A 20,793-nucleotide genomic window follows, 5' to 3' on the forward strand; every position below is an offset into this window, starting at 1 on the left:
AAGGGTCCCCCTCGTCCCCCGTCCCCTCGTAGGGCTATGGGTTCAGCACCATGTTTAAATAAGGGTCCCCCTCGTAGGGCTGTGGGGTCAAAATCATGTTTAAATAAGGGTCCCCCTCGTCCCCCGTCCCCTCGTAGGGCTGTGGGGTCAGAACCATGTTTAAATAAGGGTCCCCCTCGTCCCCCGTCCCCTTGTAGGGCTGTGGGGTCAGAACCATGTTTAAATAAGGGTCCCCCTCGTCCCCCGTCCCCTCGTAGGGCTGTGGGGTCAGAACCATGTTTAAATAAGGGTCCCCCTCGTCCCCCGTCCCCTCGTAGGGCTGTGGGGTCAGAACCATGTTTAAATAAGGGCCCCCCTCGTCCCCCGTCCCCTCGTAGGGCTGTGGGGTCAGAACCATGTTTAAATAAGGGTCCCCCTCGTCCCTCGTCCCCTCGTAGGGCTGTGGGGTCAGAACCATGTTTAAATAAGGGTCCCCCTCGTCCCTCGTCCCCTCGTAGGGCTGTGGGGTCAGAACCATGTTTAAATAAGGGTCCCCCTCATCCCCCGTCCCCTCGTAGGGCTGTGGGGTCAGAACCATGTTTAAATAAGGGTCCCCCTCGTCCCTCGTTCCCTCGTAGGGCTGTGGGGTCAGAACCATGTTTAAATAAGGGTCCCCCTCGTCCCCTCGTAGGGCTGTGGGGTCAGAACCATGTTTAAATAAGGGTCCCCCTCGTCCCTCGTCCCCTCGTAGGGCTGTGGGTTCAGAACCATGTTTAAATAAGGGTCCCCCTCGTCCCCTCGTAGGGCTGTGGGGTCAGAACCATGTTTAAATAAGGGTCCCCCTCGTCCCCTCGTAGGGCTGTGGGGTCAGAACCATGTTTAAATAAGGGTCCCCCTCGTCCCCTCGTAGGGCTGTGGGGTCAGAACCATGTTTAAATAAGGGTCCCCCTCGTCCCCCGTCCCCTCGTAGGGCTGTGGGGTCAGAACCATGTTTAAATAAGGGTCCCCCTCGTCCCCTCGTAGGGCTGTGGGGTCAGAACCATGTTTAAATAAGGGTCCCCCTTGTCCCCTCGTAGGGCTGTGGGGTCAGAACCATGTTTAAATAAGGGTCCCCCTCGTCCCCTCGTAGGGCTGTGGGGTCAGAACCATGTTTAAATAAGGGTCCCCCTCGTCCCCTCGTAGGGCTGTGGGGTCAGAACCATGTTTAAATAAGGGTCCCCCTCGTCCCCTCGTAGGGCTGTGGGGTCAGAACCATGTTTAAATAAGGGTCCCCCTCATCCCTCGTAGGGCTGTGGGGTCAGAACCATGTTTAAATAAGGGTCCCCCTCGTCCCTCGTCCCCTCGTAGGGCTGTGGGGTCAGAACCATGTTTAAATAAGGGTCCCCCTCATCCCCCGTCCCCTCGTAGGGCTGTGGGGTCAGAACCATGTTTAAATAAGGGTCCCCCTCGTCCCTCGTCCCCTCGTAGGGCTGTGGGGTCAGAACCATGTTTAAATAAGGGTCCCCCTCGTCCCTCGTCCCCTCGTAGGGCTGTGGGGTCAGAACCATGTTTAAATAAGGGTCCCCCTCGTCCCCCGTCCCCTCGTAGGGCTGTGGGGTCAGAACCATGTTTAAATAAGGGTCACAATGTTTAAATAAGGGTCACAATGTTTAAAGGAGAATTCCATGCTAGAAGGCTTTCTTACCTTTATTTGTAGTTGTTACGTCCCCAACAAAGAGGTCCAGGTGTTATTTTGTGCAAAAGTGCATTATTGGCTATTTCCCCTAATATAAGCCCTCAATGGGGGTTGGGTTTTTGTACTAATTTGCTTATTTCCATCGAAATAAGTAGTAAAGTGTGCCGCTCGGGATACTATTTACATTATGAAGAGAGGATTATGAGCGATGGAAACAAGAGAATTAGCATAACACCCCATAGCCCCATTCAATTCAATGCAATTCAATGCAATTCATTGAGGGCTTATGGTAATTCTCCTTTAAATAAGGGTCACAATGTTTAAATAAGGGTCACAATGTTTAAATAAGGGTCATAATCAATGTTCCCCCTAAGGTGCGCCCGTGCGCGCGCGCGCGCACGCACGCACGCACATGGCCAAATGCCCCCGCGCACAACTGAAATCTGTCGCGCACAAAAAAAAAAAAGTTTTTATTTAAAAAAGAAATTGCCCCGAGTATCACGACAGTAATAATAGGCTACCTATCCAGAGTCGACATTTGCCCACACTTTATTTAGATTACACAGGCGAGGCGACCGCGACAGATAGGTCTCCTCCCCTCCTTTTATTACTCTATGGTCTCCTCTCCTCTCCTCCTGCCTGGGACCGAGGCTACTCCTCCTGTGTGTGACTGCGCGCGAGTGGGGACCTTAGAGGTGGAGACGTAACAGCAGCAGCAGTCAGTGTTAATGAAACCCCAAGAACCAGAGAAGATCTCGTTGCCTTGGACCCGTGCGTTGATGGGACATTTAGATTTAAAAGGCGAGCGGATGGAAGTGTGGATAAAAGCACGGCTGTGCGCAACAACAAGAGAGGGGGACTAACGTTAGCTTCGCGTTAGCTGGTTAGCTAACGTTGTTATCACTACAGCACAACAAGTCTCCAGACAGTCCGGTGTGCTTGTGAATGAAACATGTGGAAGCTAACGTTAATCTCTAGCGGTCTAGCCCCATATGGAACCTCTCTGTAATTCTCCAATCTGTTAATACAGCTTTCTTCAAAAGGGGCTGCTGACGTTCGACAATCTGAGAAACGAGGAGTTAAAAAACACAAACCAACAAACTCGGGTGTGTGTGTGTGTGTGTGTGTCCCAATACATTATTTCCGTTTTCTCATGCCCCCCCATGTAAAGCAATATTGAGTATTCATAGCCTACCAGTCGTTCTCAACCTGTGGGTCCCCACATGATTTGGGGGTGGGGGGACCCCAGATGACAGTGAAGTGACAATTTAAGGACTTTTATAATACCTCAAAGGCTCTAAAAGAAAAAAATACCATTACTGCATCAAAAGTAATCAGCAAACCATGCTATAAAAACTGGTCAAACATTGGCCAGATTATTAAATGATAAAGAAAGAGGCAACAATTGTGAAAATAGCCGATCTACAAGTTCACAACGAGCTTGTAGATCGGCTATTTTCACAGTATTTATCTGTGGAACCATTCTGTTGCTTGTCTGGGTGGGGGGTCCCCAGTTCAAATATGATTACTTTGGGGGGTCACAGCGTGAAAAGGTTGAGAACCACTGATATAGACTAACTGAATATTCCTAAAATTGCTAGCCTACCACCTTGATATAAAATAAAAATCACACCCGTGTGAACTGAGTGGTGTAAGGTCTTATATAGACTGATCAGCTGTGGTCTGACGTAATGTCAGTGACGCAATGTCTCATTCCGGCCAATCACAATGCACCATGCTCATTTTTTGGTGCACAGACAGACAGACAGACAGACTAACAAAGCCAGTTGTAGGAGTGGTTTACACCACTCAAAAATGTTGTAACTTGCGTAACTTTATGTAACTATACATTGATTCACTCGTATACCAAAATCCATTTGGAAAAAAGAAATAAATCCCACCTGTGTGAAGTGAGGGGAGCTCACTTAGTATTATCTAACGTTTGGATAGTTGGTGTCAAGGTGACGTAATGTTTGCTCAGTAGTTGCTGATGTCTGCTCAGGAGGTTTGAGTGTTTGCTCAGACCGAAAAAGAATTAGAGGGAACATTGGTCATAATGTTTAACACCACATATTGCCCCAATTAAAACATCTGTTAACACGTTGGGTGCCTTGGACGTCCACACACGTCTTATCAGATAAAACCCCTGGTTGCCTAGGACGTCCAGGGACGTGTTTTCTATCGATATAAAAGTCTACGTTTAGCCCTTGGTCTGGTTGGCGTTGCTAGGGAACATGTTGCTCCGCCCAGCTGAGCTAGGGAAAATGTTGCTCCGCCCAGCTGAGCTAGGGAACATGTTGCTCCGCCCAGCTGAGCTGAGCAACATGTTAAAGCATTATTATTATAATTACCATCATTAGGGCGTGGTCTCTCCTCTTCCCGGTCGGCCGCGGGGTGACGGGCGTCTTGGGGGAGGAGCCTCTCCCCGTCGGCAAGACGACGGGGGTGGGGCTACAGAGCTGCAGAGCCTTCTTATTGGGCGAGCCTCGGCGCGGCAGCACGGACATGCCGGCGTCGTCCATGAAGCGTTGAGGCGTCTTGATGACGCGCGAGGAGCGAGCGCTCACCTGGAATATATTATATATTATTATATACATTTATAATGTAACGAGGAGCGAGCGCTCACCTGGAATATATTATATATTATTATATACATTTATAATGTAACGAGGAGCGAGCGCTCACCTGGAATATATTATATATTATATACATTTATAATGTAACGAGGAGCGAGCGCTCACCTGGAATATATTATATATATTTATAATGTAACGAGGAGCGAGCGCTCACCTGGAATATATTATATATTATTATATACATTTATAATGTAACGAGGAGCGAGCGCTCACCTGGAATATATTATATATTATTATATACATTTATAATGTAACGAGGAGCGAGCGCTCACCTGGAATATATTATATATTATATACATTTATAATGTAATGAGCATGATGAAGTGGTAGGGTTAGTATTAGTTAGTATTAGTTAGTATTAGTTAGTATTAGTTAGTATTAGTTAGTATTAGTTAGTATTAGTTAGTAGTGTAATAAGGTCTCACCACAGGCATGATGAAGTGGTAGGGTTAGTATTAGTTAGTATTATTTAGTATTAGTTAGTAGTGTAATAAGGTCTCACCACAGGCATGATGAAGTGGTAGGGTTAGTATTAGTTAGTATTAGTTAGTAGTGTAATAAGGTCTCACCACAGGCATGATGAAGTGGTAGGGTTAGTATTAGTTAGTATTAGTTAGTAGTGTAATAAGGTCTCACCACAGGCATGATGAAGTGGTAGGGTTAGTATTAGTTAGTATTAGTTAGTAGTGTAATAAGGTCTCACCACAGACATGATGAAGTGGTAGGGTTAGTATTAGTTAGTATTAGTTAGTAGTGTAATAAGGTCTCACCACAGGCATGATGAAGTGGTAGGGTTAGTATTAGTTAGTATTAGTTAGTATTAGTTAGTAGTGTAATAAGGCTCACCACAGGCATGATGAAGTGGTAGGGTTAGTATTAGTTAGTGTTCGGTTCTTTTGGGCCATCAGTACAATTCATGGGTATAAAATCAGTAAAAGTCATGGGTTAAAAAGTTATTATAAATAATGGGAACTGTGGGGTATTTCATACTATTGTTTATTGTCTATTTCATACTTTTCCTATCTTTATAATCTCATGGTTACTTAATACATTTCATTGTAGTGATTTGTGTAATTGATGGAAGTGCTTTGCGCATGCGCGACTGCGCAGGTAATTCATACGTGTCTGATTGTGGCGTTCATTCACACACTATCTATCGACAGGAGCACACTTTCCGTTGGTATGTAATCACCTGTGTCTGATATGAGCTACTGTTTTGTACAATTGTGTTATTATTAACGTTTGCCACGTTGCGTCCACATTTCATACATTTAATACAGAGTTAAATGAGTAGCGAGCGATGCGTGCTCTGTAGTGGGTGCGCTCTGGCTTTAATTTAACTATCAGCGTTAGCCTGGCTAGCGTTTGGCTAGCGCATTAGCCGTGGCCAACACTGGCTGGTTTGAACAGATTACTCTGTCGGCCGGCTTTGCAGATGGTAGCGTGGTGTCGTCCTGTAACCTGCACTGTTGCGTGGCGGTGTTTTGTGGCTTTTGCATACTATAAAGGGTCACGTTGGTTTAACACACATACTCTGTGCCGTAGTGATGTGGGAGCACCGTGCCGGTCGGCGCGAGTGTCGGTGCTGCGTGCAATCTGCGCAGGCACTGTAGTGTTGCATTCTGGGAAATGCAGTTTACTGGGTTTCAGCTCGTAGTAACAGAGATTGTGTCTCCTTTATATATGTATATAGGTAATGTACATTGTGTGTGTATATACAGTATATGTGTATGTTTATTGTGTGTACTGCATGGTGTGTTTACAGGTAGAATGTTATATTGTGTATATACATTGTAAAGGCAGTACAATAGTATGTTATAATTTTGATTTCATGATGATTGCATTGTATTCATAGAACAGTATTGTAATACAGTGTTTGTTTGTTTTTATTTCCTTCCAGGTTTATAACCTGTGGTCATTTATGTCAATAAATTGACTAACACGAGTTGTACCGTGTGTGCTGCCTGTCGTTGGTCCTTTCGGATGGCCATATTATAAAAACTCCGAACAGTTAGTATTAGTTAGTAGTGTAATACGGCTCACCACAGGCATGATGAAGTGCTTGATGTTCTTCAGGAATCTGGACGTCTTGGACGACTGGTGAGCTTCTAGAAGCATGTCTGACCCAACCTGGAATCACAGAACAATAATATAATATAACAACTGTACAGCATGTCTGACCCAACCTGGAATTACAGAACAATAATATAATATAATATAATAACTGTACAGCATGTCTGACCCAACCTGGAATCACAGAACAATAATATAATATAACAACTGTACAGCATGTCTGACCCAACCTGGAATCACAGAACAATAATATAATAACCATGGACCTGGAATCACATTTACAATGGTATTTACAATGGTCTGACGCTTGGACCTGGAATGACCTACCCTCTGGGATACAGCTAGAGGACCAGAAGGCCTGTTGAAATGTTTAAATAAGGGTCACAATGTTTAAATAAGGGTCATAATGTTTAAATAAGGGTGTTTAAATAAGGGTCACAATGTTTAAATAAGGGTCACAATGTTTAAATAAGGGTCATAATGTTTAAATAAGGGTCACAATGTTTAAATAAGGGTCATAATGTTTAAATAAGGGTGTTTAAATAAGGGTCACAATGTTTAAATAAGGGTCACAATGTTTAAATAAGGGTCACAATGTTTAAATAAGGGTCATAATGTTTAAATAAGGGTCATAATGTTTAAATAAGGGTCATAATGTTTAAATAATGGTGTTTAAATAAGGGTCACAATGTTTAAATAAGGGTCACAATGTTTAAATAAGGGTCACAATGTTTAAATAAGGGTCACAATGTTTAAATAAGGGTCACAATGTTTAAATAAGGGTCATAATGTTTAAATAAGGGTCACAATGTTTAAATAAGGGTCACAATGTTTAAATAAGGGTCATAATGTTTAAATAAGGGTCACAATGTTTAAATAATGGTCATAATGTTTAAATAAGGGCCACAATGTTTAAATAAGGGTCACAATGTTTAAATAAGGGTCACAATGTTTAAATAATGGTCATAATGTTTAAATAAGGGTCATAATGTTTAAATAAGGGTCACAATGTTTAAATAAGGGTCACAATGTTTAAATAAGGGTCATAATGTTTAAATAAGGGTCACAATGTTTAAATAAGGGTCACAATGTTTAAATAAGGGTCATAATGTTTAAATAAGGGTCATAATGTTTAAATAAGGGCCACAATGTTTAAATAAGGGTCACAATGTTTAAATAAGGGTCACAATGTTTAAATAAGGGTCATAATGTTTAAATAATGGTGTTTAAATAAGGGTCATAATGTTTAACACCACATATTGCCCCAATTAAAACATCTGTTAACACGTTGGGTGCCTTGGACGTCCACACACGTCTTATCAGATAAAACCCCTGGTTGCCTAGGACGTCCAGGGACGTGTTTTCTATCGATATAAAAGTCTACGTTTAGCCCTTGGTCTGGTTGGCGTTGCTAGGGAACATGTTGCTCCGCCCAGCTGAGCTAGGGAACATGTTGCTCCGCCCAGCTGAGCTAGGGAACATGTTGCTCCGCCCAGCTGAGCTGGGCAACATGTTAAAGCATTATTATAATAATAATTAGTCTAGTGACACATTTTGAACGTAGTAATGTTCAGCAACTACAGACTAAAGACGATACATGGAAAAAATGAGAATCGTGTGAGAATCATGATCTCAATTCTTCTGGAGGAAAATCGAGATTCAAGAATCGTTCAGCACTACTAAATACTAACGAGGATCTAATACAGTGGTTTTCATTTGGTTTCATGTTACACATTACTGTTAAACGTCTTATTTTAAACTCTCAAGAGTTACATTACTGTTAAACATCTGCACTACTTCATTTACAAGAATTCTACACAATTAGACAATGTTAAAGAATTATCTGAGAGGCTAAATGTCATCAAAAGGTGGTCCGTGGCTCAGATGGGTCTGAGAGGCTAAATGTCATCACATGGTGGTCCGTGGCTCAGATGGGTCTGAATCTCATCACGTGGTGGTCCGTGGCTCAGATGGGTCTGAATCTCATCACATGGTGGTCCGTGGCTCAGATGGGTGTGAGAGGCTAAATGTCATCACATGGTGGTCCGTGGCTCAAATGGGTCTGAGAGGCTAAATGTCATCAAAAGGTGGTCCGTGGCTCAAATGGGTCTGAGAGGCTAAATGTCATCACATGGTGGTCCGTGGCTCAGATGGGTGTGAGAGGCTAAATGTCATCACATGGTGGTCCGTGGCTCAGATGGGTCGGAGAGGCTAAATCTCATCAAACGGTGGTCCATGGCTCAGATGGGTCGGAGAGGCTAAATCTCATCAAACGGTGGTCCATGGCTCAGATGGGTGTGAGAGGCTAAATGTCATCACATGGTGGTCCGTGGCTCAGATGGGTGTGAGAGGCTAAATGTCATCACATGGTGGTCCGTGGCTCAGATGGGTCTGAGAGGCTAAATGTCATCACATGGTGGTCCGTGGCTCAGATGGGTGTGAGAGGCTAAATGTCATCACATGGTGGTCCGTGGCTCAGATGGGTGTGAGAGGCTAAATGTCATCACATGGTGGTCCGTGGCTCAGATGGGTGTGAGAGGCTAAATGTCATCACATGGTGGTCCGTGGCTCAGATGGGTGTGAGAGGCTAAATGTCATCACATGGTGGTCCGTGGCTCAGATGGGTGTGAGAGGCTAAATGTCATCACATGGTGGTCCGTGGCTCAGATGGGTGTGAGAGGCTAAATGTCATCACATGGTGGTCCGTGGCTCAGATGGGTGTGAGAGGCTAAATGTCATCACATGGTGGTCCGTGGCTCAGATGGGTGTGAGAGGCTAAATGTCATCACATGGTGGTCCGTGGCTAAGATGGGTCTGAGAGGCTAAATGTCATCACATGGTGGTCCATGGCTCAGATGGGTCGGAGAGGCTAAATGTCATCACATGGTGGTCCGTGGCTCAAATGGGTCTGAGAGGCTAAATGTCATCACATGGTGGTCCGTGGCTCAAATGGGTCTGAGAGGCTAAATGTCATCACATGGTGGTCCGTGGCTCAAATGGGTCTGAGAGGGTGAATCTGTGGCTCAGAATAATATAAGGAATATAATAAAACCAATCCAAACCAACCTGGTCCACCAACACGTCCGTCTCCTCCTGCTTCACCACCATCTCCAGCCTCTTCCTCTTGGCCACCAGGGGGGTTCTGGAAGTCGTAGTGTTCTGGTTCTTCTTGCGGTGCTTCTTAGAGCCCAGGAAGTGAAGGCCCGACTGACGCCTCCTGCGTCTCTTACGCACGCCGACCAGCTTGGAGGAGCCAGGGGGAGGGGGGCCGGGGGGGGCCTTGGGGGCCTCCGGTTGCTCCTCCTCCTCTGGACGTCTGGAGATGTCTTTGATCTAAGGGGGGGGGGGGGCGATATGGAAACATATCACAATATGTTTTATTTGATCTAAAGGGGGGGTGATATGGAAACATATCACAATATGTTTTGAAGCAGTATCACACACGATATTATACATTTTCTGGATATATTTCAAACACAAATTGGGGTTCTCAACATGTTTGGCTGCATGGGGACCCCTGCATGGGGACCCCCCCCCCCCCCAATACAAATAAACTGCTACAATGACCTTAACTAGAAAGTTCGCAATTTTAAAAAATTGCAAAGTGTGGTTGCCGCAGTGGCTTACATATGCCCCTCCCACTGATATTGCCAGCCAATTACAATGTCACGTCGCCCCTGCGATCATGCGTAAGTAATTCGGAGGGGATTTATCCCCCAAAAATCATGTTTTTGCGACAAACGGTTACATTTCTCGCATTTGCGGCGCACCCTATGGATGAAAATAGAATTGCTTTTGGTACTTGGTTGATTGAACCACCTGCGACATGTGATTCAAATTTGGGATGGATTGGACATTCCGTTCGTGATTTATGGCATTTTTTGTGATATAGGCCCCTCCTACTAACTTCGGACGACGATTACGGCCGAACGATACGCACTACCAAAATTCTGCCGATGGTGTTTTAATCGGATAGGTCCAGAGATCATGTGTACCAACTTTTTGTGAGATTTGGACAACATCTGTAGGAGGAGGAGCAAAAAGTGTGTTTTGGAGAAAATTCAAAATGGCGGAAAATCTATCATGATGCAAATGGGCGTGGCCTATATGAGGAGATGCGTCATGACCCAAGGAAGTCAGGGAAAAAATAATGAGGCCGACCGATATAATTATAAGTTAATTAATTTTAGTAAGTATTACGAATTATCCCTTAGTTTTGTAACTATAGCCCTTACGGTCTCCGAGGAAAAAATACTTGAACGTGATTTTCCGCATTTTCCCATTCATGTCAATGGGGAAATTTAATTCACTAATAAATTAATATCAATTAAACTATACAATATTTCTCTTAGCAATGAGCAAGCACACGATTCGGGTAAGTGTTTTTGCAATTGTGGCACCCCCTATGGATGAAAATGGAATTGCTTTTGGCTCTGTGTTGATTAAGCCACCCTCAACTTGTGATTCAAATTTGGGGTGGATTGGATATTACGTTTGTGATTTGTGCCGTTGTTTGTAAAATAGGCCCCTCCCACTAACTTTGGAAGCTAATTACGGACGAACGATACGGACTATCACATTTCTGACTGTGCTGTTTTAATCGGATAGGTCCCGAGATCATGTGTACCTATTTCTGTGAGATGTGGACCAAATCTGTAGGAGGAGGAGCAAAAAGTGTGTTTTGAAGAAAATGCAAATTTGCTGCAAATTCTTTCTAGACGGAAATGGGCGTGGCCTATATGGGGAGATGCGTCATGACCAAAGGAATCCAGCGAAAATATTTTGATTTTACGACCTACGGTTCAAGAGTTATAATACAAAACGTAAAGTGGGCTGTTATAGCGCCACCATGAGGCCGACCGATATAATTATAAGTTAATTCATTTTCGTAATTATTATGAATTATCCCTTAGTTTTGTAACTACAGCCCGTACGGTCTCAGAGGAAAAAATACTTGAATGTGAGTTTTGGCATTTTCCCATTCAAGTGAATGGGGAAAATTAATTCACTAATTAATTAATATCAATTAAACTATACAACGGATGTCTTAGCAAGGAGATAGCACACGATTCCCGATGAAGCCGGTCGTTTTGACATATGGCTCGAGTGTGTGCGGCAAAAACTGTGGGAGGAGTAGCACGACAAAATAAAGTTTATACAGAAAGAAAACAACTAGAAAGAAGCAATTCTTGGAAATTGCAAAGTGTGGTTGCCTCACTCGCTGATATAGGCCCCTCCCAGTAATTTTGCCAGCCAATTACAATGTGAAGTCACCCTTGTGATCATGAGTAAGTCATTCAGAGGGGATTTCCCCCCCAAAATCATGTTTTTGCAACAAACGGGTAATTGTTTTTGCAATTGTAGCGCCCCCTATTGATGAAAATGGAATTGCTTTTGGCTCTGCGTTGATTAAGCCACCCTCGACATGTGATTCGGATTTGGGATGGATTGGACATTCCGTGCGTGAATTGTGGCATTTTTTGTAAAATAGGCCCCTCCCACTAACTTTGGAAGACGATTACGGACGAACGATACGGAAGATGACAATTCTGACTGTGCTGTTTTAATCTAATAGGTCCGGAGATCATGTGTACCGATTTTTGTGAGATTTGGACAAAATCTGTAGGTGGAGGATCCAAAAGTGTGTTTTGAACAAAATTCAAAATGGCGGAAAATCTATCTAGACGCAAATGGGCGTGGCCTATATGGGGAGATGCGTCATGACCCAAGGAATCCAGGAGAAAAATATTTTTGATTTTACGACCTACGGTTCAAGAGTTATACGCCAAAACGTAAAGTGGGCTGTTATAGCGCCACCATGAGGCCGATCAATATACTTATAAGGTTATTAATTTTAGTAATTATTATGAACCTTCCCCCCAAGTGTTGTAACTGTAGCCACAACGGACTCAGAGGAAAAAATACTTGAATGTGAGTTCATAGGCAACCACACTAATAAAGAAATAAAGAAAGAAATAAAAGGTAAGGGGAACAATAGTATGGTTGCCCATAGGCAACCACACTAATAATAAAGTGTTACAATTACAATAGTCTGGTTGCCCTTCACACTAATAGAGAAAATACATCATAAATAAATACTGAAACCAGTTAGAATCATTAAGAAAGTGTATGCATACTTTGATCTCCTCGTCCTCGACGATGGTGTGTTGGGTCTGGCGTTCTCCTTCTGGGGGCGAGTCGGTCTGAGGAGGAGGAGGAAGAGGAAGAGGCCCTGCCGCGGGGGGGCGGGGCTTCTGCTTCTGTCTCTGTCCAATCAGACTCTTCCTTCGCTTCTTGCCTGGTTTGGACGTCCTCCTGGGAGTAGAGGGAGGGGGAGGGAGGGGAGGGACGGGGATGTTTAAAGGCATTTAATGCAATCAATGGATGTATGGGCTGTCAATCAGATAGGACTTCTCTGATTGGATGTATGGGCTGTCAATCAGATAGGACTTCTCTGATTGGATGTATGGGCTGTCAATCAAATAGGAATTTTCTGATTGGATGTATGGGCTGTCAATCAAATAGGACTTTTCTGATTGGATGTATGGGCTGTCAATCAGATAGAAAGTGACGTGTTGAGCTTTACATCTGCTATCTCTGCTATTCTTATTTTTTTAATGTTTTCAACGTGGAAAGGATCGACAGTCAATCATGCAAAAACAATTGCGGTTATCTCAAATAATAATTACGATTAGACGATGATGTAATGATTGTGACATTTTGACGATAATGATAATAATAGTATATTGATGACATTATCATTACTAATCAGGCGTACCTGGGAAGGCTCGGCTGCTTCTGCTCCTCCCCTGGCACCTCCTCCTCCTGCACCTCCTGCACCTCCTGTTCTTTCTGCTCCTCGTGGCGGTCGATGAGCTCAGCGTGTGGCTCCTCCTTCACCAGCAGAGGCTCTCCTTCGCCCAGAGCCACGCTGAGAGCGCTGGGCTCCGGCCGGACGTCTTCATGCGTCAGCGGGAGGTTGAACTGGTCGTGTAGCGACCCAACGTCCTCCGTGGCTGCGGGGCACCGTGTCGACGCCAGGTCGTCAGGCTGGAGGAGCAGCTCGCTCAGAGTGTCCGCGGGCGCGGCGGCGGCCGGCTTCCTCTTCTGAGCAGCAGACTTCTTTCTGGACGAGAAGCTGCTGCTTCTCCGCTTGCGATGCTTCACCTCTTTGACGACCCGCAGCGACTCGGCCGGCGCCGTCTCCTCCTCCTCCTCCGTCTGCAGCAGAGCGCCGTCGTCAGGAACCACCGGCCCAGATGCTGGTTCTGGAGCCGCTTCACAGGACGGAGGAACCTCCTGCTTTGAGGACTCTTTAGTTTTAGTCTGAGAGGACGGGGGAACCTGGGCCGCATGCTTCCAGGACCGTTTAGTTTTAGTTTGAGAGGAGGGAGGTATCTCGGCCACCTGCCTCGAGGACTCCTTAGTTTTACTTTGAGAGGAGGGGGGCGCCTGGGACATGTCCTGCGAGGACTCCTTAGTTTTACTTTGAGAGGAGGGGGGCGCCTGGGACATGTCCCGCAAGGACTCCTTAGTTTTACTTTGTGAGGAGGGGGGCGCCAGGGACATGTCCCGCGAAAACTCCTTAGTTTTACTTTGTGAGGAGGGGGGCGCCTGGGACATGTCCCGCGAGGACTCCTTAGTTTTACTTTGTGAGGAGTGGGGCGCCTGGGACATGTCCTGCGAGGACTCTTCTTTAGACGGAAGCTGAGCATCGGGAGGACGTTGGAGCGCTGAGGTGGAATCCTCCTCTACGGAATCGTTCACCTTTGACTCTTCGTTGGCGATCTGCGGAGAAGAGCCACCCTCGACGTCCGCGCCGGTTCGTAGCTTCCGTTTGGGCGTGGCGGTGGACGACGCCTTGGGACCGCCGCCGCGCTTCCTGGGGGGCGTGGGGGCGCTCGGTGGGGGCCGCCTCCTCAGCCAGGGAATCTCTGGACTCGGGACATCCTCCGGGGCTGCCGTTTGAATCTCTGGACTCGGTAGATCCGGGGCCGACATTTGCTGTTCCTCCCGGACCGTGCCCGAATCTTTACTGACGGCCTCTTTCTCCGCATCTCTCTCCTCCGATGCAGCGGGGCTAACCTGCTGGATTAAAAACGACGGTTTGGAGCTTTTGCGTTTCCCCGGCGAAGACACCTTTTTGATCTGAAGCGGGGGAACAACCTTCACGGCGTCTGTTGTCTTTGTGGGGTCGTGTGGAAGAGGCTGAGTAGCCGTCGTTTTCTCCACTGTCTTTGTGGCATCGTGTGCGACGTGCTGAGTAGTTTCTTGTTCCTCTGTCTTTGGGACGTCCCGCGCGAGGAGGGGCTTGGTATTTACCTGCTTCACCTCAACATCCAGCTGCAGCGCGGCATTCTCCTCTCCAGACTCGTCAGAGTAGGTTGTGGGACTCTTTTCAGCGCCGCCCGCGCCAACACCACTTTCCCCCGGAGTGGAGTTATTATCGGTCCTGGGCGGCTTTTCTCCAGCGCCCTCCGAACCCTCGGTGGCGCTTGTGTCCGGACGGGAGGATTGGTCCACTTGGCCGGGCTTGCGCTCCTGGGTCTTGACAGACTTCGGCGCGTGTCCGCCACCCTTCGCTTTGCACGGTCCCTTCACCAGCGTGAGCGTCCACACAAACTTGTGTCGCTTTTTCTTCTTCTTGCGAGAGGACTTTTTGACCTTGTCGAGCTTGGGGTTGGGGATTTTGTACAAGCGTAAGCCCGGTACCTTCATGTCGCTTTCAGCCTTCGGAGGCAGGGCTTTTTGGGGCTCCGTGGACGACGGGACAGGGGTCTCTGTCACATGACCCTTATTCAACCTCTTGCTCTGCCTCAGCCTGTCCCGTCGAGTCACCGGCCGGGTCTTCTCCGGCACGGGAATCTCCATCGTCAACTCGGCCTCTTTACTCGCTGAACCTGGACTCTCCGGTTGGGCCGAGCTCTGGTCTGTGAAGACCAGCGTTTTGGAGAACGCGTTAGCGTTAGTGGCAGCTCGGCTGCTTCTCCTCCTCCGCTGGGTCCCCGGGGGCTCGGGGGACGCGTTCGGCGAGGCTTCAGCGTCCTCCTCCTCCTCCTTCGGGACAGGAAGGAGGACGGTGCTTTCGCTTTCCTTCTGCTTTGATTTCTTGACGTTTGAGGCTTTTGGCTTCTTGTTGAGAGCTTGTTTTGGCGCACCGCTCTTCAGTGCATCGACAACGTCGGCTTGGCCCGCTGACGTCGTTCTCTCCTCTGGGTTTTGGTCGTCCACCTCTACTTTGGCGCTGGACTCGACCACAGGAAGAGGAAGAGGAGGCTCCGTCGCCTTGGCAGCGGACCTGCCGCGCCGCCGCGTAACGGGCGTGGCTGCTGCACCCTGCGGTGTTCCCCCGCCAAGGGGTGGCTCTCCCCTAGGCAATCCTCCGCCCTGCAGCGCTGCTCCACCAGGTGGTGCTGTTCCTCCGCCCTCGTCCTCATCGGGCGGCTCAGTCTTTAGCCTGACGTGAGCGCTGGAGATCTGTTCTTCTGTGGATCTGGAGATCTGTTGTCCTGTGGATCTGGAGATCTGTTCTTCTCCTGCTTCAGCCTCCTGGATCTCTTTGATCTTCAGCTTCTTCAGGACGGTGGAGGCTTGTTTCTGACCAGCTCCGCCTTTCTTCTCCTTCTTCACTTTCTTCTTGGCCACCAGCTTGATGGTGATCCTGGGCGCTGGGTGGGCCGCGGGCGCTGGGTGGGCCGCGGGTGAAGCTGCAGCGGGCGCAGGGGGCACAGCGGGTCGCTCCTTGGCGCTCTTGCCTTTGGCGCTCTTCGGACCCTTCCTGGCGTCCGTGGCAGGCTGGGGGGCGTCGGCCTCCCGCGGCGCTGTGGATCTGACGTCTTTTTCTGGAGCGACGGACGTCATTCCTTCCTCCTCCTCCTCCTCGTCCTCGTCGTCCTCCTCGTCTGCTGGCCGGTCCAACACACGCCGCTTCGCTCTCTGCCTTTTGGATTTGGTGTTGAAGGAGTCACCTAACGCACGCACACACACACACACATTAAAGATTGGCACAATGCGCACACACACTAAAGATTGGCACGATGCATGCACGCACGCACACACACACACATTAAAGATTGCACAATGCACGCAGGGACAGGGTCAACGAGGCTCGTTAACCAGCTGACTAGAGCATCCACTGAGCTCAAAGCAAGTTGGAGTGACAAAGCAAGTTGAGCAACACACTAAAATCGGTTGTGGATTTATTTTGGCCGGTCAATTTGAGATGAAAAGGTTAGTACTAGCAGACCTGTATATGTATGTATATATATATACACACATACATATAGATATATATAGGTATAATATATATATATAATAATATAGCAGACTTGTATGTATAACCATCAATATTATTCCAGAGTGGTCCAAGAAAGACGTTTAAAGACGATCGAGGGCTCATCATGTCGTGTGTGTGTGTGTGTGTGTGTGTGTCTGTGTCTGTGTGTGTGGAGAGGGGAGGATTTCAGCGCATCAGTGTTTAGCCGAAAGAGTGCTATATTTCCACGGAGAACAGTGTTGAGCAGGACATCTTTTACAGTGTATGTTGAGCAGGACATCTTTTACAGTGTCTGTTGAGCAGGACATCTTTTACAGTGTCTGTTGAGCAGGACATCTTTTACAGTGTCTGTTGAGCAGGACATCTTTTACAGTGTTTTATATGTTGAGCAGGACATCTTTTACAGTGTATGTTGAGCAGGACATCTTTTACAGTGTCTGTTGAGCAGGACATCTTTTACAGTGTATGTTGAGCAGGTATATTTTGCACAATGTTGTTTTGGTACAAGTTTCAACTTGCAAGTTGCTCTTCAATAACAGTCTGTTATCATTTAAATAATGGTACCGTTTGTACCTTTGGGAGGGTTCTGTATAGACTGTTATACATAATGGTAGTGTTTGTACCTTTGGGAGGGTTCTGTATAGACTGTTATACATAAGGGTAGTGTTTGTACCTTTGGGAGGGTTCTGTATAGACTGTTATACATAAGGGTAGTGTTTGTACCTTTGGGAGGGTTCTGTATAGACTGTTATACATAATGGTAGTGTTTGTACCTTTGGGAGGGTTCTATATAGACTGTTATACATAAGGGTAGTGTTTGTACCTTTGGGAGGGTTCTGTATAGACTGTTATACATAATGGTAGTGTTTGTACCTTTGGGAGGGTTCTGTCTGGAGCGTAGAGGTTCTTTTCTTTCTGTTTCAAATCCTCTGAAGTCGTCACCCTGAAGAAAAAGACACAAGACAATGAATGTAGAGGTTAGGTAACCTTGACCTTCCATGACCTCTCCTGCCATGAATGCCAAATCTTCGTCAGGTCATTATTATATTATTATTATATAATGACCCTGATAATAAAATAAGGGTCCGAGTTTCTCCAGGGTCTCCTTTCCTCCTGAGACCTGGTAAAACACTTTGTGATTCTTTTAGAACTGTTGAATTAACACATAACTGTCCTAGTGTCCTAAAACCACCAAGTTTACATGATGGAAATAGGCTTTAACAAACATGAGAGCAATCATAGACCGATCTAGCCCTGAAACATGTCCATAATCATGACAGTCATGATGACGCAACGGAAGCCAGTTTTACGCGATCACTACATTTACACTGAAAACGTGTACATATACATAAACATTCAGATTGTTAGAATTTGCTGGGACAGCGATTAGCATTGCAGCATTCCGCGTTGTTTAATAAAAGGCATTTTTATCCGAGCGCCCCGGCTATTTTTCTCAAACGGGGTTTGTTCGGAAAACTCACAGGTGCACACCGGGAGCACACTCGCCTATTCATTTGTATTGGCAGTGCGGTCAGCGTGCCTATATCGAACACACCCACACTCCTCCCGACCAATAGTTGGGAGCCTATGGCAAAAAAAAACAGCTCAGATAAAAATGCCTTTTATTAAACAACGCAGAATGCAGCAATGTTAATCGTTGTACCGGCAAATTCCTAACACGTCATTTTTAAACAATCAAGAGGCGATCAATAAATAAATATAATCACCCACGCTGGCACAAACATGTCTGAAAGTGTATTGATACCTGCCAACCAGCACAGCCCGAGTAAACAACATTAGGCTTTTAAAGTCACTGTCTGTACACATATTAACCAGTTAACAGTTTAGAGGCCCCAGACGGAGATCACCGTCAAGTTCAAGTTCATGGTCAAGTGCCCCAGACGGCGATTGATGAACGGGACGGAGATTAATGATATCAAAACCGATCGCATCGCTCTACAGCCTAGGAGCGCTTGTTGCCCAATCCTCGGTGTTGCACAACAGTGACACGTCATCGAAAATGTTCCCTGTCTGTTTAGCGGACGAAAACGAAAATCTTAAAACGTTCATAACTCGTCTAATTCTGAAAAAAGATCCTGTGTTAGACGGCGCTCCACTGTCCAGTCGCTAGTCGCGATAGATGTATTCTTACCTCTGTTGTTAGCTGCTACACAGACATTCACAACAACTTCCGGTGCCCCGGTAAAAGTGATCCGGGCGCTATAAATGATGGGCACATTTTATTAATGGATTAAATAGGTCCGGGCCATCAAGGTGTTAACAGTTCCTTTAATATTATTGTATTGGTAAAAAGGTCAATTGCCTTCCGTCTGTTAGAAACGCACTGTAGTTGAAGGCCCTAGTAAAACATACTGGTTCTGTTCAGAAGTTATTGTCTCCCATCTTTCCACAAAATAATAGAAAGTGTCGATAGTGGGCTCGATAAGAACCTGACTCGATAAGCCTGATCGATAAGGTGATCGTTATCAATAAAAATCATCCCTAGCCATGACGCTCGTGAAGTACGAGCGTCATGTGAACTATGGATAAGACCGATCATGCACAGGTCTTTTTCATTCACTCTCCACACAATATAAACTTCAATTCTATTCTGTGAAATAAGCTTATTTTTATGTTTAAAATGTAAACGCGTAGTTGTTGGTGTAAAACAGCATTGTGCACAAAGACATTGCATCAATTTACAATTTAACAATGTAGTCATTTATCAGCCTCTCTTAATCCAGAGTGATTTACAGTAAGCAACAACAACACATGGTGATAAATCACATACATAGAAACAGTCATCTAGGATCATAAGCATTAAAGCAAGCTAAGAACCTAACAAGTACAATGAATGTGACAGTACAGTCTAACAGGGACCCCTGAGTGACTGTACAGTCTAACAGGGACCCCTGAGTGACTGTACAGTCTAACAGTAAACACCTGGAGCCATAACTACTGTGGTTTTAAACACCTGGAGCCATAACTACTGTCTTTAAACACCTGGAGCCATAACTACTGTCTTTAAACACCTGGAGCCATAACTACTGTCTTTAAACACCTGGAGCCATAACTACTGTCTTTAAACACATGGAGCCATAACTACTGTCTTTAAACACCTGGAGCCATAACTACTGTCTTTAAACACCTGGAGCCATAACTACTGTCTTTAAACACCTGGAGCCATAACTACTGTCTTTAAACACCTGGAGCCATAACTACTGTCTTTAAACACCTGGAGCCATAACTACTGTCTTTAAACACCTGGAGCCATAACTACTGTCTTTAAACACCTGGAGCCATAACTACTGTCTTTAAACACCTGGAGCCATAACTACTGTCTTTAAACACCTGGAGCCATAACTACTGTCTTTAAACACCTGGAGCCATAACTACTGTCTTTAAACACCTGGAGCCATAACTACTGTCTTTAAACACCTGGAGCCATAACTACTGTCTTTAAACACCTGGAGCCATAACTACTGTCTTTAAACACCTGGAGCCATAACTACTGTCTTTAAACACCTGGAGCCATAACTACTGTCTTTAAACACATGGAGCCATAACTACTGTCTTTAAACACCTGGAGCCATAACTACTGTCTTTAAACACCTGGAGCCATAACTACTGTCTTTAAACACCTGGAGCCATAACTACTGTCTTTAAACACCTGGAGCCATAACTACTGTCTTTAAACACCTGGAGCCATAACTACTGTCTTTAAACACCTGGAGCCATAACTACTGTCTTTAAACACCTGGAGCCATAACTACTGTCTTTAAACACCTGGAGCCATAACTACTGTCTTTAAACACCTGGAGCCATAACTACTGTCTTTAAACACCTGGAGCCATAACTACTGTCTTTAAACACCTGGAGCCATAACTACTGTCTTTAAACACCTGGAGCCATAACTACTGTCTTTAAACACCTGGAGCCATAACTACTGTCTTTAAACACCTGGAGCCATAACTACTGTCTTTAAACACATGGAGCCATAACTACTGTCTTTAAACACCTGGAGCCATAACTACTGTCTTTAAACACCTGGAGCCATAACTACTGTCTTTAAACACCTGGAGCCATAACTACTGTCTTTAAACACCTGGAGCCATAACTACTGTCTTTAAACACCTGGAGCCATAACTACTGTC

General features: G+C 45.9%; 1 protein-coding gene across 1 annotated transcript in view; it reads right to left on the reverse strand.

The window, feature by feature from the left end:
• LOC306925206 (histone-lysine N-methyltransferase 2A-like) overlaps nt 1-20,793 on the reverse strand; it is a 167,316-nt gene that overhangs the window by 127,712 nt on the left and 18,811 nt on the right. Inside the window, 6 exon segments of the mRNA XM_079503897.1 lie at nt 4,006-4,221; nt 6,334-6,420; nt 9,430-9,696; nt 12,501-12,678; nt 13,142-16,331; nt 17,513-17,582. Coding sequence (XP_079360023.1) covers nt 4,006-4,221; nt 6,334-6,420; nt 9,430-9,696; nt 12,501-12,678; nt 13,142-16,331; nt 17,513-17,582 — 4,008 coding nt within the window.

Source organism: Electrona antarctica, assembly GCF_951216825.1.
Source record: "Electrona antarctica genome assembly, chromosome: 6".
NCBI classification, from domain to species: Eukaryota; Metazoa; Chordata; class Actinopteri; order Myctophiformes; family Myctophidae; genus Electrona; species Electrona antarctica.